Source organism: Prionailurus bengalensis, chromosome B4 (assembly GCF_016509475.1).
Source record: "Prionailurus bengalensis isolate Pbe53 chromosome B4, Fcat_Pben_1.1_paternal_pri, whole genome shotgun sequence".
NCBI lineage: Eukaryota > Metazoa > Chordata > Mammalia > Carnivora > Felidae > Prionailurus > Prionailurus bengalensis.
The window spans coordinates 60,579,790-60,606,264 of record NC_057358.1 but is presented as its reverse complement, the minus strand read 5'-3'; the positions used below and the strand labels follow the sequence as shown (position 1 = coordinate 60,606,264).

At 41.7% G+C, this 26,475-nt stretch overlaps 2 protein-coding genes across 23 annotated transcripts in view; one reads left to right on the top strand and one right to left on the bottom strand.

Annotated features, from left to right (window-relative positions):
- Window positions 1-26,475, bottom strand: part of PPFIBP1 (PPFIA binding protein 1) — a 176,425-nt gene that overhangs the window by 94,428 nt on the left and 55,522 nt on the right. For 19 of the 22 annotated variants that reach the window (XM_043561653.1, XM_043561660.1, XM_043561665.1 and 16 more), the window contains one exon: window positions 25,384-25,478. The gene's annotated coding sequence lies outside the window, so the exon portion shown is untranslated. The remainder of the gene's footprint in view (window positions 1-25,383; window positions 25,479-26,475) is intronic. The other 3 variants (XM_043561652.1, XM_043561656.1, XM_043561644.1) reach the window with 1 other exon arrangement.
- CB4H12orf71 (chromosome B4 C12orf71 homolog) lies at window positions 5,753-8,592 on the top strand. The gene is made up of 2 exons (XM_043561671.1): window positions 5,753-7,531; window positions 8,222-8,592. The coding sequence occupies exons 1-2, from the start codon at window positions 6,893-6,895 to the stop codon at window positions 8,558-8,560; spliced, it is 978 nt and encodes a 325-aa protein (XP_043417606.1). The 5' UTR covers window positions 5,753-6,892; the 3' UTR covers window positions 8,561-8,592.

Sequence of the window (26,475 nt, the reverse complement as noted above, 5' to 3'; positions counted from 1 at the left end):
CATAATTTCAAAAGATAAAAAATATGCAGCTATATTAGTTTCTCCAGAGAAACAGGACCACTAATAAATATGTGTGTGTGTATATGTGTGTACACGAACACATACACACACACAGGTTTATTATAAGGAACTGGCTCATGCATTTATGGAGACTGAGAAGTTCCAAGATGTGCCATCTGAAAGCCAGAGAGCCAGTGGTTTAGTTCCAGTCCAAGGTCAGAGGCCTGAGAACCAGGGAAGATGACAGTATAAGTTCCAGTCTGAGTCCAAAGGCAGGGTAAGACCAAAGTTCCAGTTCAAAGACAGGCAGAGAGAGCAAATTCTCCCTTACTTAGTTTTTTGTTCTCTTCAGGCCTTTAAAAGATTTGCTGGGGTGCCTGGGTGGCTCAGTCGGTTAAGTATTCTGACTCCTGATTTCAGCTCAGGTCATGATCTTATGGTATGTGGGTTCGAGCCCCACGTCAGGCTCTATGCTGACAGCACAGGGCCTGCTTGAGATTGTCTTTTTCTCTCTGCCCCTCGCCCTATGTGTGTGTGTATGTGTGCACTCTCTCTCAAAATAAATAAACTGTAAATAGGTATGCAGATAGGTAGATAGGTAGATAAACAAAAGACTGGTTGATGGCTACCCACACTGGAGAGGGTAATTTGCCAAATATTAATCTCCTCTAGAAATGTTGGGAAAATAAGTGAAGTTATGCACCATAAGATGGCCTACGGGACTAATATAAACTCTAGTTTCTAGCTTAGAGACCCCTCTTCCAGGTTCTTCTTCCCACCCTGCTTGCTGTGTACACAAAATTACTACTAATGCAGAATGCGGAAGTAACAGACTATAAATTGTCCCCCATACTTGTGCTCAGGGCTCAGATATTTGGAGAAACGGTCTCCTCTAAGCCCGCCGGTGTTAAATAAATCTCCGATCCACCAAGATCTCTGAGTGCCGCTTGGTTTTTCTGCCAGCGTTCCAGCCTGGTTCCTGTGTTCCTTCACAAACACACCCAGAAAAATACTTAATCAAATATCAGCATACCCTACTGTGGTTCAGTCAAGACAACACACAAAATTAACCCTAATAGTAGCTTAACTTCTAAATTAGAAACCTCCTACTGTGTATATCTAGGTTCCAAAGCCTATCAAGCCAAATGGATTTCAGGAAGTGCTCCAATTTTTAAAGTTACCATTATCACTAGCTTCAGGCCTAAAGCATTGTAAATTCATGACATACTATCATTTTTAAAAATCTCAGGGGGTTTTATCATGGATGATTTTACTTAGGAGAAAAGGCAACGATTAGCCAGCTTACACTACCTAGATTAACTGTGATTCAACAGAAGCAAGACCAGCAAGTCAAATTAAGGCCTTAAAGAAATTAACACAAGTTAATGAGAACCAATATCTCCTGATCTCTTACTAGAGGTGAAAGCTAGGTTATCATTTAGAATTGACTACACTGCCCATCATAACATCCTAAACATGTTATGATATGCCATTGCTTCTTCTATGTATCATGCATTAAAAAATATATCTGGAAGAATTATATATATCAAGCTATTAACAGTGACTGCCCTTTTTTCTGGCGCAAAAGAGAAGGTGAGTTTCAGAGACTTTCACTGAGTTGTATATTAAAATGAAATACATATATATGTATATGCACACATGGTTGACCCTTGAACAACATGGGTTTGAACCTCACAGGTCTACTTACACATGGTTTTTTTTTTTTTTTTCAATACAATACAATATCTATTATGGCTGTTAGTATTTGAGCTTTGAGGAATCAAAAGTTATACTGAGGGGTACCTGGGTGGCTCAGTCGGTTAAGCGTCCAACTTCGGCCCAGGTTATGATCTCGCAGTTTGTGAGTTCGAGCCCCGCGTCGGGCTCTGTGCTGACAGCTCAGAGCCTGGAACCTGCTTCAGATTCTGTGTCTCCTCCTCTCTTTGCCCTTCCCATGCTCATGCTCTCTCAATAATAAATAAACATTAAAAAAAATTGTTTTTTAAAGTTATACTGAGATTTCCAACTGTGTTCAGGGAACGGGAGGGGGGTTGTTGGCAACCTAACTCCTGTATTGTTCAAGTGTCAACGGTACATATGTACATACGTACGTGTGTGTGTGTGTGTATGTGTGTGTGTATCAAGAGAGAAAAATGGTACAAATAAATTTTCAAGTTTTCTCTGAGGCTTCCCGCATTTGAAACTCTTTTACCTTCAGGATCACTCTAAATTTTGGTGGTTTAGGCAGGGAAATACTTTTTTCCACCTAAATGTTTATATATATTTCAAAGTGTTCCATTTCCATGGGTAATGGTACCATGTTCAGCTATTCCCTTACCTTCACTCCAACTTCACGTAAAGAAAGCTCCTCACAAATTCTTTCCTAGGTTCCCAGTGCTCCGAGAGGCAATCACAAGTTTTTATAAAAAGCTAGAGCACAGGGATCCAGGTCTCATTATGCCAAAGAGGAAGTGAATACTTAATTTAAATCTTCTAGCCCACCCCAAATGTGGATGCCATTGTTTGGGGCCAGTCCCACGTACCACACACACCTCTTGCATATCTTTTAGAACACACTGCCCCACTCAGAATAGTTTCTTTCAAAGAAACAGGACACGGGTTTGCTTTGGGGCTGGATCAACTCTCCTAAGAATCTTCCAGGGAGGAGAGAGGCGGTCATCCCCCTGAGAGACAAGAGTATGTAGAGGGTAAGAGTATTGGCTTTAGAGCCAGACTGTGTACGTTTAAATTAGGGTTCTAGGGTTTACGATCTTGGAATGTGTAGCAAGTTATGTAATTGCTGATGCCTTGGTTCCTTCATCTGTAAAATGGAGCAAATAATGGCACTTAACTGATTGGGCTGCTGTGAGAGTTAAATACTTGTAAAGTGCTTAGAACAGGACCTACCATGTAGTAGAAACTCATTAAATGCTAGAGAGTCTGCAGGTTCTGATTCCACCCCACTCCCCAGGGTTTAATCTAGGTCCTCAACCACTCATCAGAATTGCGGCCATTTGCCAGCTGTTGGGTAAGAATATACAGTTTCTCCCCAACTCCAACTCCTGAAACAGAGTTGCCTAAAACAATCCTTTTTAACAGAACCTAAAATTTAAGCCAGTACAACAGTGAAAAACTTGAGTCACAGCAAGCTTTAAATGTAATCTTGTTAAATGGAAACAAAGACAGAAAAATATTTGGAAAAGATCCTAAGCAACTGATAGATTCCAATGACTTGAGGTTCTTTTAAGTCGACCTGTGTTTCTTGGCTTTTTTCCTGTGCGTGCACGGGTGTTTAAATCCATGACTCTTTTCTGACAAGTATAAAAACCTGATGGTTTCTTAAAATGCTATTTAAAACTTGAAATTTTTAAAAAAATGGACCAAAAGCGAATCTAATCAGTGTTAATTTAAGAATATACTTGTTCAGGGGCGCCTGGGTGGCTCAGTCCGTTGAGCGTCTGACTTTGGCTCAGGTCATGATCTCACAGTTCAAGGGTTTGAGCCCTGCACTGGGCTTTGTACTGACAGCTCGGAGCCTGGAGCCTGCTCGGATTCTGTGTGTCTCCCTCTCTCCTTGCCCTTTCCCCCACTCGCGCGCTGTTTCTCTCTCCCTCTCTCTCAAAAATAAACAAACATTAAAAAAATTAAAAAAAAAAAAAAAGAACATATTTGTTCAGTGGTGCTTGGGTGGCTCAGTGAGTTAAATGTCCGACTTCGGCTCACATCATGATCTCACAGCTCGTGAGTTCGAGCCCTGCATCGGGCTCAACTCAGAGCCTGGCGCCTGCGTCACATTCTGTGTCTCCCTCTTTCTCTGCCCCTCCCACACTTGTGCTCTCTTTCAAAAATAAACAAACTTGGAAAAAAAAAAAAAGAATATACTTGTTCAAAGTACACATGTGCTTTACCTCTAGGAAACTCTGAGTAGGTACCCTATTCCCTTCCTGAAAATCACTGAACGGACCTGAAAGCAGTATCGTATGGCCTCCTAGTTTAGATCAGACTGGGGTTGCTATAACTCATTTGCCAAGATGATTTTGCTCACAGAAAATTTTTTTTGGTTTAGTCCATGCAACCAAGAGCCTTTAATCCTACATGATGCACGTCTGTCCTCCAAATTGCACATTTGGTAACAATGAAAGATTTACTACTTCTAACTATGAATTACCCACACTGAGAACACTATAGCAGTGAGGGCAAAGTGACCAGACTCGATCACTGTGGAGCTATGATCTGATCAATTCTCAAACAACTTCATGACGCCATTGGAAAGGGAAGAGTTCACAATAGTGGTTAAGGGATGAGCAGCCTGGGAGATGAGAGGGCTGGGTCAACAGAAAGGATGCTGCTTCCAATTCCAGAAGGACCAGGATACCCATGTTACTGGAGGCAGTTAACAGAACTGGACAAAGATACAGCTAACAGACTGGCATTAAAAAATATAGACTTAATCTTACAATAAGGCAAACACCTAGCTGGGAAACTCAAAGAAGAAAATGGAGGTCCTCAGCATTGCATTCCTACAAATTTCTCTATATGTACTTTCACTTTCCTCCTTGTAATCTCATGGGATAACAATGAGGGTGTAACAACCTACCCCTGTGCCCAAGCCATGAATCCCATCTTTACTCTCTCCAAAAGTAGCAGCCAATCTCTTTTATTTTAAAAGTCTCCCCCTGTATTTATTCCTTATCCCTTTTTTATTTGGGAAGTGGGGGCAGAAACTAACCTGACTCTGCTTCCTCCTTTCTACTTTCTCAGACTTAAAAAAAAAAATTTTTTTTTTTAATGTTTATTTTTGAGAGAGAGAGAGAGAAAGAGATCACATGAGCACGGGAGGGGCAGAGAGAAAGGGAGACACAGAATCTGAAGCAGGCTCCAGGCCCTGAGCTGTCAGCACAGAGCCCGAAGCAGGGCTCAAACTCACAAACCCTGAGATGCTTAACTGACTGACCCAGGTGCCCCTCAGACATTTCTAAAATATAGTCTGTACTCACTGTTCTCACTTCCTTTCTGCTCATTCATTCAACCCAGTACAAACCTACTGATCCCATTCTCATGAAAGCCAACCAATAACATCTACCCTGCCAAGTCCACTGGAAGTTTTGTTTTAATCATGCCAAGTATTTCAATATATTTTGAATTACCTGGAAGAATGCCTGATAATTGAATACCACCATCCTAAGTACAGCCTTACAGGAAAAAAAAATCCCAGTTCCCTAACAGGGGTGGAAGGCCTTCCATGATCTCACTGACTCCCCTTTACCTGATCATACTTGATCTCCCCACACAGTCGGCTGTTTGTCAGCCAGGTGTCATTGCTCAAGCTGTCCCCTCTCTCTGGAAGGCCCTCTCGCTGGACCCCTACCCCCTTTTAACCCCACTAACTTCTACTCCCCCATAAATGCTCAGATCAGAAGTAATCTCCTCCTGGAGTCCTTTCCTGATACCCCTACCCAATCTCACCCTGGCTGCATGAGGCACCTCCTTTTATTCTCCCACATTATTTTTAAGTCCTGTTGCTACATTTACCATTCTGTCCTATAACAGGTGGTTTATGTCCGTCTCACCAAATAGGCTCTCAACTCCCTTAAGACAGGAACCATCTTACACACACACATGGCAAGAAGGAAGGAACCGCCATCACTTTTGTCCTTCTGTCCTCAGGAGGGATCCTCTTCAGCTTAGGATGGTATGAGCACAGAATAGTTTGGAAGCAAAGACAGCCCTTGTGGATTTCTATCCCTTTTTTTTTCTCTTTCCACATTTCTGACTATAACTTAGGTTCTTGTGTTGCCATAGTAACCAACAGTCTCAGAACACAGACTTTTGGCAGTTGGACCTGTAGCCTCTGACAGTTGGGATCTGAGGATTTTTAACATCCCCAGTTTATGGCTCAGGAAATGGCAGCGCCTTTTCCATGTGGGCAGCCACCAGAGGAGGGCATGACAGAGCGTGTGTATGTGTGTGTGTGTGTGTGTATGCGCGCACGTGTGTGTGACCACGTCATTCTTCCACCCCCACTTACCTACCAGGGGCATCACAAAAAAAACTGGGCTAAAAAGTGCCAACAGATGGTGGGAGGATGGGCATCTCAATGGCTATAACCTTTCTGGAAAGCAATTTGATATCAACTATCAGGAAGCTTTAATATGTGTGTGATCTTTGGTCCAATAAATCCACACAGATATATAGACAGAGAGACACAAAGATTTATTGACAAAAGGGTTTACTGAAGATCTATTTATTAAAACAACAATCACCTAATGATCAATAAGAAAGTGGTTAAAAATGACAGAATAGCCATATATATGTTTACTCTAGGGTATGCTATAAAACATAATCTCACTTTCAACAGCTGATGTGGCATCCATTTAGATATGTGTATGTGTGTATGCATATGTACAAATACACATGTACACATACATGTACAGATAAAGAAAAGGAAGTCCACCAAAATGTTTTCAGTGATGGTTATCAATATCTGTAGACAGTAGGATCACAAGCATATTTAATTTCACCTTTATGCTTTTCTGTGTTTTTCAAATTTTATACAATGATCATTTTTTCTTTTATAATTCAAGTTCTTTCAATTGTAGCAAGACAGAAGATGAGCGGTATCAGGTGGAAAGGCTTAGTAAAAAGTGTTGTTATACAAAGAAAGAAATTTTTTAAGGGACGGGGCGGCCTTTTTTGCCCTTCATTAAAGAAGACAAAAAAAAAGGATGAACTTCTACCAGAATGGGATAGTCACAAGTAGAAAAAGGAATGAATAATGCTATTGCTCAACCATCAGAACTTCCCTCTTCTTCTCCCCTAATCCCACCTATTTTTTTTTCCTTTCTTTAGAAGATTCCTGAGGTGACACCTGAGATTTGAGCCCTTGAACTCCATGGCACACTCATCCTCTAGCAATGATGGAACTGACTCTACAGACTGCAGCTCTGAATCAAACCTGAGCCTCTCTGTGGACTATTTCCCCTGTGAAGACACCTCCTACGAGAAAACCATCTCCCGTGAAGACGTGTCTTCCAAGGGTCCTTCAATCTTTGTCCCTCCTATCCAAGGGACATGGAGAACTGAAAGTACAGGCAGACTCCTGAGGAGACAAGACCAAATTCAGGACGACCCAAAGCAGTTTTGCAAACTAAGCATCACCCTGGCCTGGGACATTGATGTGGGTTCTAACAATTCAGATTCCATAGTTAATTGGGACATAAATGGAGTCAATTGGTGGGTAGACAAGTACCCTGAAGAGAACACACAACTGACTCTCAGCAAACTGGACGGTCTTGTGCAAAAGCTTGAGAAACTTCTGGAAAATCAGAAAGATGATGATGATGGCTCTGCATTCCCTGAATCTGCTCAGGAGGAAGATTTCCAATTGTTCAGCAGCTCCCCTCCAGATAGAGCTCAGGTCAGTCGTCAAGAACATGATACTTGCCAAGACTTGCCCAACCCCTGCCAACACAGAGGTACCATGCAGTTTCCACAGATTCCTCTAAGACTTCAGGAACGCGAACTTACTGAGGTGAGCACAGAGATGCCCCATAGGCAAGAAGGGAACAGACCTGGTTGGGGTTGGGGGTACCAGTTTGGAACACATGGAGTATTACTACTACCTGCTTTGAAGCAGGGCCACACCCCCTTGGTGTCTGACAGGCCAGGAGAGGGAGGGAGAAGGCTAACAGCAAGGAAAGGGGTCAGGGTGGAGCTGAAGGGGAAATACCGAGGAACACTGAAGGACAAAAGAGGGTAGGAAAGTTAAAAAAAAAAAAAAAAAAAAAACAACTAACAAAGATGACCACCCAAAATATATGTGTGTGTTTAATTATTAATGAGGATTTAAACTTTGCATTTACATGGGGGGGCCTGGGTGGCTCAGTCAGTTAAGCATCTGACTTTGGTTCAGGTCATGATCTCATAATTCCTGGGTTCAAGCCCTGAGTTGGGCTCCTGCTGACAGCTCAGAGCCTGCTAAGCCTCAGAGGCTGCTTCAGATTCTGTGTCTCCCTCTCTCTCTGCCCCTCCCCTGTGAGGGCTGTCTCTCAAAAATGAATAAATGTTAAAAACAAAAACAAAAACAAAAACAAAAAACAAAAAACTTTGCCTTTACAGTTGGATTATTTTTGATAGAAGGATTTCAATTCCATGAATGGGTACATATCGGCCCCACTGTTGTCCAGATTATATGTCTTTAACTCATTCATTGTCTTGGCAGATGACAAACCAGGCAACTCACAGCCAAAGGACAAGCACTCTAGACACCTCCTCAGTCTCATCGGGTCAGCCAGAGAAGCCAGAGAAGGAGGGTGCTCATGCCAGCACACAGGCCATCTCCTGTGTGAACCTGAGGTGGGTCTTCCACTGGCTGAGGGAGCAAATCCTCTCCTCACTTCTCGGGAGACAACACCCGGAGGAGGCCACTGAGCGCCCCAATCAGCGGGCACGAAAGAAAAGACTCTCTCACAGAGGCAAGAGAATCCAACCCCAAGATTCCCTCGAATTAGGACACCCTCTATCACCGGATAACCTCTATTCTACAATCCCCACGAGTTAATTGTTTTCCAATAAACACAACACATGTTCTTATTAGTCATGTCTTCCTCTTCCAGCTCACCATGTTGACTCAGGCTGAACATATAGATGTTGTCTAGAAGACTGAGATATATTCTCTGTGAATTTTAAGTAGTATTACCCTTCCTAACTTGAAGGCATTCTTTTTCTCTCCTCTGCCCCTCATCCTTACTCTATTTTTACCCTCTTTTATGTTTATATATTTTAACCTATTTTAATATTAAGCCAAATGCCCATTTTCAGGAGGCAACACTATAACCCATCAGATTCCCAAGATGGTAGTGTGGTTTGGGTTGAACTTCAAGGGCTTGAGCAAATGGCAGAGGATACTGAGTCACTCAAGGAAACAGATTTCAATTGGCAGTGTTTCAGGATTTCTGATGGCAGGTGTGATGTCCCCCGGGGACCTGACTGGTTCTAGACTGTACTGTGTTGGCTAGAGTAAGTGGCCCACTCAGGAGGAATCCGAGAATTGGGAGTGCTACTTAGCCAGTCTAGGTCTACCCTGCTTCACTCATAAGATGAGAAAGATAGTAATATGTACCTCACAGGGTTGTTGTGAGAACTGAGGAGATAAGGCAAGCACTTAATACATAATTTTGCTGTAGCTGCTGATATTCATTCTCCAGAGGATCTCCCCAGAAACCTCAATCCAAGGGACATCCAAGAATGAGAGCTTAAGAGTAATTCTCATTGAAATATTTCCCACACAGAAGCAATACTTACCAAAAGGTATGGGTTTTAGCAGATCTTGATTCAACCAAGTCCTCTCCCAGCCCATTCCCCACCATACCTTCTGCAATGGCTTTGCAATTGTCATTCAACTTTCCTCTGAATTTCAGCTTCTTTAAGGAAAGCTGTGCTCACCTCTCACTCTTTTGTCTTGACCTCTCCCTGTTACTGTTATCAATTTGCTTCCCCAGGACCACTACCTCCTCCTTATTCGCTCACAGATTTACCCAAGAACCCTCAAATTCCTCCCTTCCGTCAACTGCAATTCCCTTTTCGCCTTCCTTCTTCTCCTTCTCCCTTCCTTCCACAAATATTTAGCAAGTAGAAGGTCCAAGTACTTTACTAACTTATAAAAACAATCCTTGGGCTCAGTGAGCTTATTATTTAAGAGATAAAGCCTTGTAAACATGACTATAAAAAGATTACGGGTGATAAGTTTTGTCTGTATGAAGTACCCATTGAATACTAAAAAATAATTAAATGTGAAGAGGTGGATTTTAAACGGTCTCATATATAAGGTTGCTTCAGTTACAAATGTTGTTAGTTTAAGGTGGAGGACATTTTTTTTTTTAATGTTTATTTATTTGTTTTGAGAGATAGAGAGCAAGCAGGGAAGGGGCAGAGAGAGAGAGGGAGAGAAAGAATCCCAAGCAGGCTCCAAGCTGTCAGCACAGAGCCCGACGCAGGGCTTGAACCCACGAACTGTGAGATCGTGACCTGAGCCGAAACCAAGAGTCGGACAGTTAATAAATAAGGTGGAGGACTTTACACTGCTGGATAAACTGGTGTGGCATTAAAGTGTGCAGTTGAGGCTGGTCATGTGTGAGAGACACTGGGGATGATATTGCCTAAGGAATGAGAGCACAACGGCAGGGAAGAAATCAAACAAGAGCAATATATGCTCAGCAATATATGTTCACAGTCACATCCTGAGTTTCTTCACAGGCAGACTCCTCACTTTATCCACTTCTCTGAGAACATCTTCCCATCTGAGTAGCTCACTCAAACACGCTGCTCCACCTCCACTCGCTCTTTGACTTCACCATGACTTTGGGTACCATTACCGCACCCGTTCATGATTTTCATTCTCTTCCTTCCAGATCCCCCTGTGTACCTCCTTCCCAAACTGCAGCATACACACCACATCTAGTAGCATTCACAATGTGTTGCCCTTTCCAGATCTTCTTTGAATCTATTCTCACCACATTCCCCAAAGGAACACCTGTACTTTTCATCAGGGCCAACACACAAAACCCTGGGGTTACCTTCGTCATTCCCTGGAGAATGTCCCCCGTTGCCTTTTCAAGTTCCCCCACTATCTGGGGAATTTGCCCTTAAAGATGCCGCTCTCAGGTTACTATAGCCAAGAACGACCCTGGCAGGTGCAGTTGACCGTGCCCTTCCTTAAGCTGGGCCCCAGTCCCCATCCTGCCACCCTCACACCATGACTTGTACTTTTCAGCTCTCTTCATCCAACTAGTTTACCTACAGACCAACTTCTTGGTTCCTTTTTACTATACAGTGTCTGGTACACAGTGGTCTGTCTCAATAACATTTTTTAAATGATTTGAATATAACTTATTTCTTTAAACTTGTTCCTATATAATTTTTTTGAAAAGTGAAATATAACAGCTTAGAGTTGCTATTCTTTAAGTTAAAAGTTAGGGCAAGCTGGGGCGCCTGGGTGGCTCTGTTGGTTAAGCATTGACTTCAGCTCAGGTCATGATCTTGCAGTTCGTGAGTTCGAGCCCCGCGTCAGGCTCTGTGCTGACAGCTCGGAGCCTGGAGCCTGCTTCCGATTCTGTGTCTCTATCTCTCTCAGTCCCTCCCCCACTCATCTCTGTCTATGTGCATGTGTGTCTCTCTCTCAAAAAATAAACATTAAAAAAAAAAGAAAACAGTTTAAAGAAAAAAGTTAGGGCAAGCAGGGTTAAGAGCAGGAATGAGAGTAGAAAGCGGGGAGACAGGAAGAAAATGGCAATCCATGAAAGGCCAAGAGAAGTGGTGACCTACAGACTGAGAAATCTAAGACCAGAGGAATTCAGTAATTAATCTGAGAAGTTAATTCAACAAATACACATGGAGCCCTAATGTTGCTTTAGACTAGATGTATGATACGCCTAAAAGATGACCTCTCCTACCATCGTGGCACTCGTAATCAGGGCTCTGTTATTTTAACTTTCTCTAGTAATTAAGTCAAGCTCCAAGAAAAGCTCAAACAACATGAACTACCTCAAAAGACTGCCCACAGTGAATAAGAAGCCCTGTTCACTAGCAAGACATCTTACATATTTGTGCTTAATTCTTGGTGTTCTATAAACCTGCTTGACAGGTATGAACCTATCTCTAAAATTCAAACAATGTATTTTATAAGCTTTTGTAACAAATATTCTTTGTAAAGAATTCGAATTCTAAATATTCTTTGGGGTTATCATACAACATCTGAGAGACCAAGTCCAAGTGTTTAAAAACAGGAAATATTTCAACACCTCCTCATTCATCATCGTGTCAAATATGCTGTGAAGCTATTGGCTACATGCCAAACTGTGACCAGGTTACTGGCTTTATGTCACATACATGGAGCTGGGGCTTTAGGAGGCCCACTTATACATCAAAAGGACCTAGAGCAAAATGGAAGTGGTCATACAAAGATACAATCTTTGCTATAACCTCAAGCTAGAATGATTGCACTTATCAGACACATGCTAATCTACTTAACCAATACGTTTTGGGATCCCATTATCTCAAAATGAAAACAATTCTTTCAAGTGAACTACTCAACCTTGAAACCCATAAAGCTCAGTTTAACTTAAATATTCATATTCTACAATCTATAACATCATAATGAGCCAGAATACAGCAAAAGCTTATCAAGCAAACGTAGATAGTGTTCAGCTCCCTCCACACACAGAATCAGATAGACTAATGTAAAATTGTATACATCATCCCATGTCAATTTCTTACTTAGCAAGATCCCCTTGAGAGAAAAGTGTGTGTACCATACCGGCAAAACAAGGGCAAAACCATCTTATCCAGATTTAAAGAACAGAATATTAAAGTTCATGGCTCCAGAGGACACACAGGTCTACATCTACCTGGTTACAAAAACAGTGGCCCAAATCCTCTTAACAAAAAAAAAGGAAAAATGGAACAAATTCTATATGAATTCACAAGACTGTCTGGTAAGGTTTGTACCCCAATAGTTAAGAACGATTTTGTTTAGGCAGGAGGCTTAAACAAACTGCTTCAAAAATAAGTCTTTTCATTATGAGTGACAAGTAGAAGAAATTCTATTCCATGCAGTGGGCTCTCTAATTTCAAGATGGATGGGGAGGCTTTACGTTGCACTTCATGGAGTCCGTCTTTTCCTGCTACCCCCTCAGACCCCAACAAAGAGAACAACACCCTGCTTTCAAAAGTGAAATAAGATCCTCATCAGATAACACCAAACCACTGAGTGAGCCAGTCATGAGTCGTGTGGGTACAAAAGCCTTAGGGTGAATTCCCAAAAGGATTATAAACCTAGATCAAGAAATCCCCTTACTAAACAATTTGTTTACTATTCCACCTTTCCAAGGAATTCCATGGTTTTGATGCCCTTTGGATTTCAATGTAATATGCTTGAAGTATTTCATCAGGAAATACTTGTGAGGTATTTTCAAATGGGAGGGCAGACATCAAATATCTATTCAGGTTGTGGCTGTTGAATGAAAATTCATCTCATTATTACTGAATTCTCTTAGTCTAGAAGGAAATCAGAATGACAATTTAACTTCATTCTTCCTTACCTGCATCAATAAAGATTATTTTAAGTGCAAATCTCCAAAACTAAAGAGATCCCTCCTTCCTCATAGAACTTTCCCATGCACTCATCACAAAGGAAAACACTGGACACATTCATTGTTAATACAGGTTTGGAGAGTCGTTTTTATGCTCCCCTCTCATCAACCCCACTACCATCTGTCTTTGGGGCCTAGATTCTCCCCAAACAGGGATGGGGATGAAAAGGAGAATTTTTCTCCAGTAAAGTAATCAACAATTCAGTTAGTACTCTACTGAAACCACCATGGTAATAATTGATTCAGTAGAGTACTAACTGAATTGTTAGTTGATCTAGGTGAAAACAGACTAATATCTAGGCATTTTTCAAAAACATTTCAGATTTCCAGAGTTTATTTAGCTTTTGTTGGAATTTAAATTTGTTTTAATGTTTAATTTAGAGAGAGAGAGAGAGACAGAGAGAGAGAGAGCGAGCAGGGGAGGGGCAGAGAGAGAGGAGACACAGAATCCAAAGCAGGCTCCAGGCTCCAAGCTGTCAGCATAGAGCCTGATGCAATGTGGGGTCGAACTCACAAGCTCACGACCTGAGCTGAAATCGGACACTTAACTGACACAGCCACCCTTAGCTGTGCCCTTAGCTTTTGTTCAAATTTAAAAGAATGATTTTTGCCCAATGGACAGCTAGCTCTCTTCTCTTTCATGTTATCCCAAGTTCCAGGGCCTGGAGAGCTCATGTTTACCTTCAAAAAAACAAAACAAAACAAAACTTGTTGGACATTTTCTGTTTTTCACAAACCAAGGAACAGCCTGACACTTTATAGTACTAATAATTCTTACAAATGGTTTCTGACATTTCCTTTTATTTTGAGCAGTGCGAGAGTGTTCTTTTTCCAATCTAAGAAGCAGCGTAAGCACACCATCAGCATATGATGCATGGTACATACTGGGGATTCGTGAGGGCAAAATGGGGCGCTGCTCCAGTCTTTATTCACATCATTTGGTGTGCTCCAACTTACAGGATTAAAGCTAGAGATGTTTGTCTTAAACAAAGGTATACATTCATAGATATTAACACTCTGCAAAAAATTGAGAAAAGTTCAGAGACTCCTTGAGTCCTACACTCTTCAATCCCAGGTTCAAAACCCACATTCACAAATAAGATTTTCTGGCTTCAAATCTCAGGTCCACCTCTTATGGGCTATGGATCCTGGGAAGTTACTTAACCTCTCCGGGCTTTCCATTTTATCTATCAAAAGTGATCCTATTTGGGGCGCCTGGGTGGCGCAGTTGGTTAAGCGTCCGACTTCAGCCAGGTCACGATCTCGCGGTCCGGGAGTTCGAGCCCCGCGTCGGGCTCTGGGCTGATGGCTCAGAGCCTGGAGCCTGTTTCCGATTCTGTGTCTCCCTCTCTCTCTGCCCCTCCCCCGTTCATGCTCTGTCTCTCGCTGTCCCCAAAATAAATAAACGTTGAAAAAAAAATTTTTTTTAAAAAGTGATCCTATTAGTACTAGCCTCAAAGTGTTGTGGTGAGGATTTAGAAAAAGCGCCTGGCACATGATATCTGCTTACAAATTTTAGCTGTTGCTGGCTGCTGTCACATATTTCCTTTTTAAAATCTTCCTGTTAAAATTCTGCCACAGCTCCTTGTGCCTACAGAACAGAGTCCAAGCAAACTGTCATTAAATCCCTCTAAAGTAAGATCCTGATGTACTTTTCCAGTCTTATCTTACAATGCTCTGCACTCACCTATCCCGCTCCTTGAAGTACTTATCCCCTGTACTTTCTTGCCTCGGCATCTTTGCTTATACTGTCCTCTCTCTTTGGAACCACCCTAATCGTGTTCCTCTGCCCTGCTACCTACCTACTCCCAAGTGCACCCTTTGCAGGTTCACGTTAAATTCAAGCTCTTGTATAGAAGTGAGCAGGCTAGAAATAACCTCACCCTTTTTTGTGCTACCACAGCACTACCTGTAATAAGTGTACGTTTTATCCTGTTTTACAGAAATGTGCTTTCATGTCCTTCCCTCCCACTAGACAAAAGCCCCTGTGTTCTGCTTATCTTTTCTTTTCATGCTCCAAAGCCCCTGGCCCCGTTTCTTGGACATAGTAGCTCCGTGATAAATATTTGGTGAAATGAATGGTTAATCTGCAGGAAATAACAGCAACAGATAATATCTGAAATTGCACGTTGTTTCCTCTCATATAAAATTTAACTAGCTTCTACTTTAATTAAATCTAGTTCCTGGATATTTATATTGGGGGCCAGGGAGCATGGTGTAGTATAGATGTTTCCTGAGTGGAAAAGCTCACTTTTACCCATCAGACAAAGCTAGTTAGCAAGAGAACTGTCACATCTTTCTATTTGTCTGAGTACAAACTGATATCCTATCCTCTCTTTTTTACTTAAAACTATTTTTTTTAAGTCTTCGTATTTCCGAATCCTCCAGACAATGTCTAAATTCATTCACCCACTCAACTACATTTACGGAACATAACATGCTACAGGCTGAGAGGCTATGCACAAAGATGATTAGATAGACCTTTCCCTTAAAGAGCTCGTACTTGTAGGGGGGATGGGCATCTTGCCAGACACAGCACAGGGGAAGATCTGGGAGGAGCAGACAACATTGGCAACGACACTGTGCAAAAGCCAAAAGTCCTAAAGGGCATGCGTGGGAGACAGTGAAAAGTCTAGTTCCGCCGCCGAGCACAGGATGATGTCCTTCAGTGCAAGGATAAGAGACAGAAGCTGGAAATGCAGGGATGGAGCCAGATCACTAAGGAGTTTTGAATTGTATCTTACGAGGAGAATGAAATTCTGAAGCAAGACACTGAGATGATTAAATCATGTTCTAGAAAGGCTTCTAATAACAGCAGTGTGGAAGGGGGACTGAAGAGGAGAGAAGTTGGTAGCAGGAATATGAGCAAAAAAGCCAAGAAAGAAACTGCCAGTCAGGCTCCGTGGTGAGATGGAAGAAGGAATCAAATGCTGATTTAGCCCTTAAGTAGTCTTCTCAGTATGGTTGGCGGTACTCCTATTCCGCTCTCAGCCCAGCTGCAATATCCCCCATGCTACCCCAGCTCCTAGACTCTACTTCCTCTGACATTTAGTAAGCATTTACATGAGTTAATTTAATAAATGCAGGAGGCAGGAAGTTAGCTAAGCTGAAAAGATGCATCAGATTCCAAAGGTGCCCTGAAGTAGACTGTCAGATAATACCAAGCAGATTTCTCCTCGCTGTTTCCTTCATTCGTTCATTTTAGTACTCATTCACCCACTGGGGTTCCACTATGTGCTGGCCGTTATTACCTTTCATGTCAAGGACACGGGGATACACAAGCCATTGCTCCTTTTCTCTACATGTTCAAAGCCTGGCTATAGTGTTGTCACTTGTTCAACAATAGGAATCACCAATTGGGCAAGTTGTCCTTAACAGTCTTCATATTAGCAGAGGCTGTTTAAAAATGTGTTCTGGATAGTGGTCACAGTACCAACTTGAAACTTGTTTTTACCTTAAATGATTGGTTTGGTACACATTCTGTAGAGCTGGACTGAAAAGGGTTCCCGCCACAATAATTGGGATTACTTTTCTCATGTCACACAGTAGATATTGTGGATTTGCCCACTCACAAAAATGTATTTGTAAACCCCAAATCAGTACTCATGGTGTTTTCATGGGCATTCCTGGACAAGCACAGAGCAGTAAAAAATTTGAGTTGCCTGTGAACACGGTCCCAGCTGAAGGTGAATAAGGCAATGCTCTCCCTTCTTATTTCAGATCAGCATTCACGCTACAAACAAGTGTTTATAGGGCTGAGGTGCTGTCTAGTGTTCCCAAGTGAAAAAGGCTGTGACGTGCCTTGCAGAGAAAAACGGATGTGTTAGATAAGCTTTGTTTAGGCATATGTTATAGCACTGTTGATTGCGAGTTCATTGTTAACGAATCAACAATATTAAATAGGTGCCTTAAAGAGATGAAGACTATACATTGATCAACTGAGAAAATGTGACAGAAGCTCACAGGAACCTAAACTTATATACCCACCAGGGCCAATGGCTCAGTATTTGCTAATTCAGTATTTGCGGTGACCTTATAGAATGTAACTACCACAAATAACGAGAATCAACTGTATCGTATTAAAGAGTGCAAAGAACCAAGCACACATAACACGTTGATTTTTTTCAGCTCTACCTTCTGAGGACCCAGGAGGACCCCCAAGTGAGGAAGCAGAAATCGCTTTCTGAATCCTACAACATTCCATTAGAATTACTCGGTATTTTCTATTCCTCTAAAATCACTCCACACAGACTCACAGAGAAGTGTTGCTGCTTGTGCTGGCTAACAAGGGGAGGAAAGAGAAAGGGTCAACAGGCCAGGAGGCACTGTGGGTCAACGCAAACAGGTGTTTTGACTGTCGCTCTGCTCTTCTTGGGACAAGTCTTATGTCTGAAGGCCTCCTTGAAGGCCACTTATTTCCTGCTTGATACTTCTTTTTTTCACTCTCCCAACGACACAGAAGGCTCCATCTCTGGGTGCCAGGCTTCTGAAAAGGGGTGTTCTGTGCCAGACCTCAGTCAAGACCAATTCAGACTATGAAGAACCAAAAGGCCCACCTCTCTAAGCAAATAATCCATTCTTTAATTTCTAAAAATTTACAGACAGTAAGACCATTTAAATCTTACAAATCAGGAGCACCTGGGTGGCTCAGTCGGTTGAGGTTCCGACTTCAGCTCAGGTCATGATCTCACAGCTCATGAGTTCGAGCCCCGCATCACACTCTGTGCAGACAGCTCAGAGCCCAGAGCCTGCTTCAAATTCTGTCTGAAGATTCTGTCTCCCTCTCTCTCTCTGCCCCTTGCCTGCTCACACTCTGTCTCTGCCTCTCAAAAATAAATAAACATTGAAAAAATAAAATCTCACAAATCGTCCAAAACTTTTGCAAATGCCCAGGATTCACATTTCCCATTGTAAAGGCTAATCTCCTCAAGCAGGAAACAACTTCTGGAAATTGGTGTACTGGAAACTAGCTTCCCTGCTCCAGGAATTCCTTGCATTAGAACCAGAAGCATTAATGGACAGAGTTCCATCCTGTGTCTGTCTCTACCCCCCAAGGTTGACATCAAGTTTATTTGTTAAACAAAACAGTCATCCAAGTTCAGACCTATTGAAAAGCTTCCAACCAAGATGAGAGGCCACGGCCAGGAGGAGGAACAGCTAATCAGAAATCAAGGGCAGGAAAAGCTGGACCCAAAATAAATATAGTACAAAATGCCCAGAATAGCCCAGAAAGACAGCTGATGACCTTTTCGTCTAAAATCTCTTAATATCCCAGTATCAAATAGCCACGTACCTAAAACCAAGCACATAATGACTACCATGAAGGTAAGGAATAAAGTGAAAAAAAATATAAAATAAGAAAAGCTGATGGTACAGTGACAACTCGTGTTTTGAAAGACAAACTAAAACACAGACGACAAATATAATTATTGCATGGTACTGAGGAGTCCGTCATTGGCGAGGGATTATACCGGAGTTTGAGGTAATAGCAAGTTGTTGAAGCTTTCTCAAGCTCTGAGAGCTACCATAATTTCTTAAGAGACAGCATGTATTATGTTTTGCCTAAAGACTAAATGGGTCCTGCTACAGTGGCTGTAAATTACCACACCCCTAATTTAAGTCTCCTCTAGGTTGAACAAGCTCTGGGCTGTGACTCGTCAGGGGGAAGGCAGCATTTGGGTATTCCAGGAACACGAAACACACCCTGGGGATGCAACCTCATTTCTTTGACTATGATGCACAAAGCCTCCAGCTACTGCTAAATAATAGATTTAAGAACGACTGAAATCCCTTCTCCCACTTCCTTGCCCGCTAAGCCATGGAGAGCCTTGGCTAATTGAAATTCTGATGCCAGAACCATGCATTTCAAAAAATGCCATAATATTAAACCATAGATCCACTAAAATTCCCTTGGACCTTCTTCCTTCTTAAAAAACTGCTGAAACTATATGCCTAAAGTGCGGTCCGAAGTGCTAAGTTCTTCTAATTAAACAAACACATAGCACTTAAAAGCACCACCCGTCCAGTTATAGAGCCAATGCATGTGCACACACACACACACACCCTCCACATGATTTGGTTATTTATTTGCAAAATGTGTAAACATTTCCTTTCTCTCCAAGTTACACCCGTGCATATCTGTATTAAGAAGGGGAAAAAAAATCAGTCACTGACTGCCAATTTCCTAAAGGGGTGGGGAAAAAACAAAGCAACTGAGAATAAAGACTGCTAAGGCTTAGCAAATAGCTTCAAGCTACCCTCCAACTCCATTGCACCTCACACACAAAGGAAGCCTCTGCTTAAAGGAATAGTTCTAAAACCCCTACCACATCCCCCTTGGATTGTAAAGGAGATCCTAGATACTTGGTAAAAGAGGGAGAGATCACTAGAGGGGGAAAAAATGGAAATAAAAATCTTTTAATGGAAAGAAATTCATTTACATATTGTCTCAAGTTATAACGAACCAATAAAACACAAAACACATATGTGACACATGATTCCAAATAAGATTGCCAATCCCAAGCAGTATTTTGAGAATTACCCAGGAGGTAGAAAACATCAACCCCATATGATAAAGTGAACAAGACTACCAGGGTATGAAGAAAGAGAGCCCAAAGGGCCAGAGCTACGAGGGCTGCTTTTCTTTGGGGCAACATCATCTCAGCGGCTACAAAATGCCTGTTCAGAAACCACTACATGACAAGGTGCAGCGATTATATAAGCAGCCTGAGTAATAAAGTGCACAGTCCCACGGCCTTCGTCAGCCTGAAGAAGACAGGGCAGTAACAAAGCCAGATGAGAGGCCCCACCTCATTCCTGTGCCTGGGTCCATCCAGCCTCCAAAGTGGCATAACCAGACAGCTTTCACCACCACCATCCCGTGACCTCAAGAACCATGAGCACAATGTAGAGAGAAGGGTGTTGCCTGGGCTCTGAGACAAATGATACTTCTTGTTTGCCAGTTGCCAGAACATCTAAATGCCGGAAAGTACAAACATCCCAAAGTTTTTGGTTTAATTCTTTCCTATAAGCCCTCCTGCATCAGCTGCATGTAGATACCCCTGGGTATAAGAGGATCGAGGTCGGAACTTAAAAGTAATAATTAAGTAGGGGCGCCTGGGTGGCTCAGTCGGATGAGTGTCCAACTCTTGATTTCAGCTCAGGTGTCAAGATCTCACAGTTCATGGGATCGACCCCCACATCGGCTTGGCTCCAACAATGCGGAGCCTGCTTGGGATTCTCTCTCTCTCTCTCTCTCTCTCTCTCTCTCTCTCGCTCTCTCTCTTCCTCCCCCACTCACACTCTTGTCTCTCTCAAAATAAATAAATAAACAAAAAAATAAGTAATAACACTATTTGGTACTTATTTTATTAATTTAATTAATCCAATATTTAATTTCTATGACAATTATTCAATGTTTTTTAGTAAATATTTGCTTTGACATCAGGAACAACAAAACAAACCCAATTTTGGGGGCAGGGTGACACTCCCAAAGATGTAATGTGGGAAGTGGGAATTTAAATAGAGATATGAGAGAAAGCCAAATACAGCTTTCATAATCTAGCCATGCCATATATTTAAATACATGTCTTATATATTTGTGTAGTTGATATATATATATACACCCTTTCATGAATAGAGCATGTGTATTAGAGCTTGTTAAAGCAAATGCTGTGAAAATAAATGTAGATATACTCTTACAACCTTAAATCAGTTACCTCACTTTAGTCATTTAATGTTTTATCTGATATGGATAGTAACTATTTGGTGAACTTAGGTCATATCTTAAAACTGCTCCTTCATCTACTATCGTAAGTACCAACATATGCTGTCAAAGGATCCTCTGACTTGGAATGAACCTGTCAAAGAATCTAGCATTTAGAAAAATATAAATATTGGGGCGCTGGGGTGGCTCAGTCAGCTGAGCAACCGACTCTTGGTTTTGGCTCAGGTCAATGATCTCACACTGAGCTTAAGTCTGCTTAAGATTTTCTCTCTCCCTCTGCCCCTCTCCCCTGCTCGCATACTCTCCCTAAAAAAAAAAAAACAAAACACACTCCCAAACTAGGTATGACATTTAGAGGATTCACAGAACTCCCCTCTGCCTCAAAGTACCAATCTAAACCATTCCTGATTTTATAGATGAGGAAACAGAGGCCCATGGCAAATTATATACCAGAAGTGCCAAAGCTAGTACTAGAAAAATCAGAAGTAGAATTTCAGAGTTTTGGATAAATTGTTCTCCTTGCTCAAATCACTCTAAAAGTTTTTTCAGAACACTAGAGTATTCATTTGTTTGATCATAATCTCGCCGAGGTCAGGGGCGTCTGAGTGGCTCAGCTGGCTGAGCGTCCGACTCTTGATTTCAGCTCAGGTCATGATCTCATGGCTTGTGAGTTCAAGCCCCACATCAGGCTCCACATTGACAGCGAGGGGCCTGCTTGGGCTTCTGTCTCTCTCCCTCTCTTTCTGTCCCTCCCCTGCTCAAGCTATTTCTCCCTCTCTCAAAATAAATAAATTTAAAACAAAATTTTTTTAATAAAAATAATCTCACCGAGGGCAAAATCAAGCTTAATCGATACCATATGTCTTAATAGCTAGTACAGAATCACTAATGGGTGAAAAGACGTGGCCAACCACAACCAGTTGGGAAGCATACCCTATACTGGGTGTGGTGGTATGTAGTAAGTCACCCACAGAGCCTCTCACCACAGTCCCCTGGTAAATAAGGACACCTTATTTACATTTGCAAAATGCCTGCCAAGAATTGAGAGTCCAACAAAAATTCGGATTTTCCTTTGTCCGAAATGACCCAACTTCCCCATGAATCTCAGCTCCACTGGCTTCTTCTTGAATTAACCGAGTAAAGGAGTTCCAACAACCAACAGTGTCTTCACTGACTCACCCTGGGGAGGGCCTGGCCAAGAACACATGGACAAATGTTTCCTTTCGTCTTTCCTCTGATTTCAGTTCAAGGCGAGGCAAGTCGAAAAATACTTATTAGTGTTCACCATACTTAAAAAAGAAACTAGCTAGTCTTATGTTTTTAAAAAAATCACCTGAAAACTCTTATGAAGTCTCAGCTACTGAGTCAAACAGGCAACATCCATAAGAAGATTCCGAAAAATAGTAAGAATAATGGCTGTCATTTTTCGTACCAGTACAACACACCCAAATGCACACTGCAGACATTACGGCAGTAAACTGTCACAGCAAACCTATTAGGTAAGCACATTAATATCCCTACTTTACAGAGGAAAGAGCTAACCTGGGGAGATGGTCGGAAGAGGCAGGAGCTGTGACCTGAACACAGAATGGCCGCACGGCAAGACCCTCACGCCCACACCCCACATTTGTTTGAAAATACATTTGTTTCCTAGTTTGGTAATTCTATTGATTAAGTCCGGGTCGGCTCAAGATTCATACAGTAGGAACTGGTTTTTCAAAGCTTCCTCAAAACAAAATTAGACTTAAAAAGAAATTTGACCAACATTAGAATAAATTCGTTCAGAAAATGCTTTGAGAGCTCCTTCTGAGATTCAGCCTGCCTGCCTGCAACAATAATTCTTTTTTTTTTTTTAAGTTTATTTATTTTTGAGAAGAGGGGAGGGAAGTGGGTGGGGGAGGGGCAGAGCGACATAATCCCAAGCAGCTTTCGCCCTGATGTGGGGCTCGATCCCATGAACCATGAGATCGTGACCTGAGCCAAGACCAAGAGTCAGAAGCTTAAGCGACTGAGCCACCCAGGCGCCCCTCATTATTTATTTCTTTATTCATCTCCCCAAACTCTTCAGTCTCACAATACAGATTCTTCCCCTGGGTTGTCAGTTTTTAAGGCCCTTGATCAGGTTGATGAGATCTCCTAATCATTTCTAGGGTAGCCTAGACATCTCTCTTTTCTGGATTTACTGCCTCTTCCCCTCTGTAACCATTTCCTGGACCCAACCAAAGCCCTTCTCTGCCAGAAGAGCAAGCCTTACCACACCACACACGTATCAAGGAAGGCTTCCACTTGGCCACACTCTCAATCTATAAGAGCAATATACAAAAGCATCTTTATCTGTTTCTGACTAGCATGTCTGGACCATCAGGCTGAGCCAGACAAATCACCTGGCTACCTAAAATCAACTTGTCTGCTTTCAAAGACATTTATTTAGTTCAACATCACTCCCCAGATCTGCAGAATCTAAATCACTGAGTAGTCTCTGAACAAAATACAAACACCAGAAGATATGTGCAAAAATATTCATCAAAGCACTATTCGTTATTCATCCAAACTGGATAGCACCTAAATGTCCAGCAACTTTAAAAGAGATATATAGGGGCGCCTGGGTGGCTCAGTCGGTTGGGCATCTGACTTCGGCTCAGGTCATGATCTCGCAGTCTGTGAGTTCGAGCCCCGCGTCGGGCTCTGTGCTGACAGCTCGGAGCCTGGAGCCTGTTTCAGATTCTGTGTCTCCCTCTCTCTCTGACCCTCCCCCATTCATGCTGTCTCTCCCTGTCTCAAAAATAAATAAACGTTAAATTAAAAAAAAAAAAAAAAAAAAAGTGGGGCGCCTGGGTGGCGCAGTCGGTTAAGCGTCCGACTTCAGCCAGGTCACGATCTCGCGGTCCGGGAGTTCGAGCCCCGCGTCAGGCTCTGGGCTGATGGCTCAGAGCCTGGAGCCTGTTTCCGATTCTGTGTCTCCCTCTCTCTCTGCCCCTCCCCCGTTCATGCTCTGTCTCTCTCTGTCCCAAAAATAAATAAAAAACGTTGAAAAAAAAATTAAAAAAAAAAAAAAAGAGATATATAATTGAATACCATTAAGAGCAAGGAGAATGAAATAAAACAAACTTATGCAATACTTTAGAAGAATTTCACAAATACAGTAAGAAAAATAAGCCAGACACAAAAGAATATATAGTACATGATTCTATTCACACGAATTTTTTCAACAGGCAAACTTATCAATGGCATTAGAAAGCATGGAATCAGTTACCTCCAGGAACATTAGAAGAGGAGGGTTCTGGGGTGCCGGCAATTTTGTTATTCTGGGTGCTGTTGCAAAGGTGTGTCCATTTTGTGACAATTATTCCCTCAAGCCATCCACTTATGATTTGTGCACTTTCCTTCATAATTTATTTCCATAAAGAGCTGACTGAAAGAGACCCCAGAGAACGTCTGGTCTGCTCTCCTCAGTTGGCATAAATAAAAGTAACTGTTTCCCATGTATGTTAACTATCTCAAGGGCACACAGGAAATCCATGGAAGGTCTGGGACTGGACATTTTATCTCTTAACTCCCCATCTAGGTACCAAAGCTACCTCTCAAAAGTGGGAGGATATTGCTCTAATTTCCTTCCTTGTGACTATGGCCAAACTTTAGAAGGATTAGGCTCATATTCCTGTTAAGAATACAACCCAGAAGGTTCTAGTCTCCTACCAAAAGCAGTGCCAAGAAGAGCATTTTAAACACCACTTACATAGGATATGGCCAATCAAAAAATGTCAGCACCAAATTCACACAGTGGGTTTTGCCACTTAACAGTTGTGTACCGGTCAGCAAACTCCCTACCCTTCTCTGAACCTTAGTATCCTCATGCAGATCACTGAAATGTTAACTCCAACCTTGCAAGATTGCCATGACAATATAAGGTCATAGTATCAGAGCAGTGCCTGGCACGTTGCAAACACTTGAAAAAGTATTTGTTAAATGAATACTGATTGAATTGAATGAATCAAGTACCTATCACTTGGAAGATGCTCAACAAATAGCTAAGTATTATTATTACTGAACAAGTATAACGGGGAGGAAGAGAGTAAATAAGCTTATGTGAAAACACCTCATGTTTCTAAACGTACAGGGTCATTAAGGGGTTGACCCAATTCCCACTGGCTTCAATACAACACTGAGATGGTCTGTGGGACAAAGAGCCATCAAGGATTGAGAAGAGGGTGGTGCTTTTTCTGTGCTAGCAGGTCTGTGTTTTTCTTCTCGCTGCCAACCAGATTTGCTCACTGACTGCCATAACACATCTAAATTCTACAGTCACCTATGTTAGTCATAGCACTTTTAGAATTGAAAAACTTTTCCAGAGGGGGGTGGGTCATCAATTGTCACAGACTTAATGAGTAGACGGACACAGTCGAGTAACTTTACTACTGGGAAAAAATTTACACACTCAATATACAGAAAGGTAATTACAGGCTTTACAAGTGTTGGAAATAAACAATGCAGAGGAGAAAGTTTACTCACATTTTTAAAAGCAAGTTTAATAGTGATTTTTTTTCTTCAGCTCTTCAAATTTTCCATGTACTTCTTAGCAAACTGATCCATAAAATTCTTCTATACTGAAAAGAAACAAATATAAAAAAGATAAAATTAATTTCAAATTATAGCACACCATAAAAAAATATAGCCTATAGATGGTCAAGTATTGTATAAGCAAAGAGCATCAAACTAGATAACACATGTGTAATTAAAAACATGAAAATGTGTTAAGGACCAACAGATTTAACTAACTTCCTTCCAGTTCTTTCTTTGCTTCCTCCCCCTTTTTTCCTCCCCTTGCCCCTAGCATTCCCTTCTCCTTCTTCCTTACTTCCCCAGTTGCTGGACAACCTCAAATATTCCTTGAAGCCTGAGTTTCAGCAGAAAGCCACCATCATTCATTTTTATAGCACAAAGTACCTGGCACATGTTAGGTACTCTATGAATGTTTGTTGAGTAAATGAACAAATGAAAACTTGACAATATTTGGTGGCTAAGGTTAAAAAAAAAAAAAAAAAAGGAAATTATTTTCTTGTCCAACAAGACCAACCAATATGCAGACAATATGGCAGAAACATATATACCGTTTTCTAGGCTTGCAATTAGACTTGACTGATTTCCTTACCTCCTGTAAATAACAAATACTTAGAAAAAAAATTTCCAGTACTATATGTACGGGCATGTATATCCTCACCATTACAGTAATAACATATTTTGGTCATTAAGGAATATTTAGGAATAGAAGTTCCTTTAGAGGTGCTCACTACTCAAATGAGAAAGCAAAAGTATCTCCAAGTTAAATACCAGATATGTTACCTTACATGTGTTTCTCAAATCTATATATAGTCAGAGCCAGTCCCGGATAAAATTATGAAGGAGCAGTGTGGTTCCTTCCTTCTTTAATCTGTCCTTTTGAGGAGCCAGTGACCCCAGATGTTTAAGGAAGGAAGGAAAGAATAGGATCAGATCTGTGGCTCAAACAGCTTAACGCATATCCTTCCTAAGGACATTTGCATTTGAAAAAGACCTTCAAAAGAGGCAGGTGCTTAACACGGAAATAAAATGCATTACTGACAA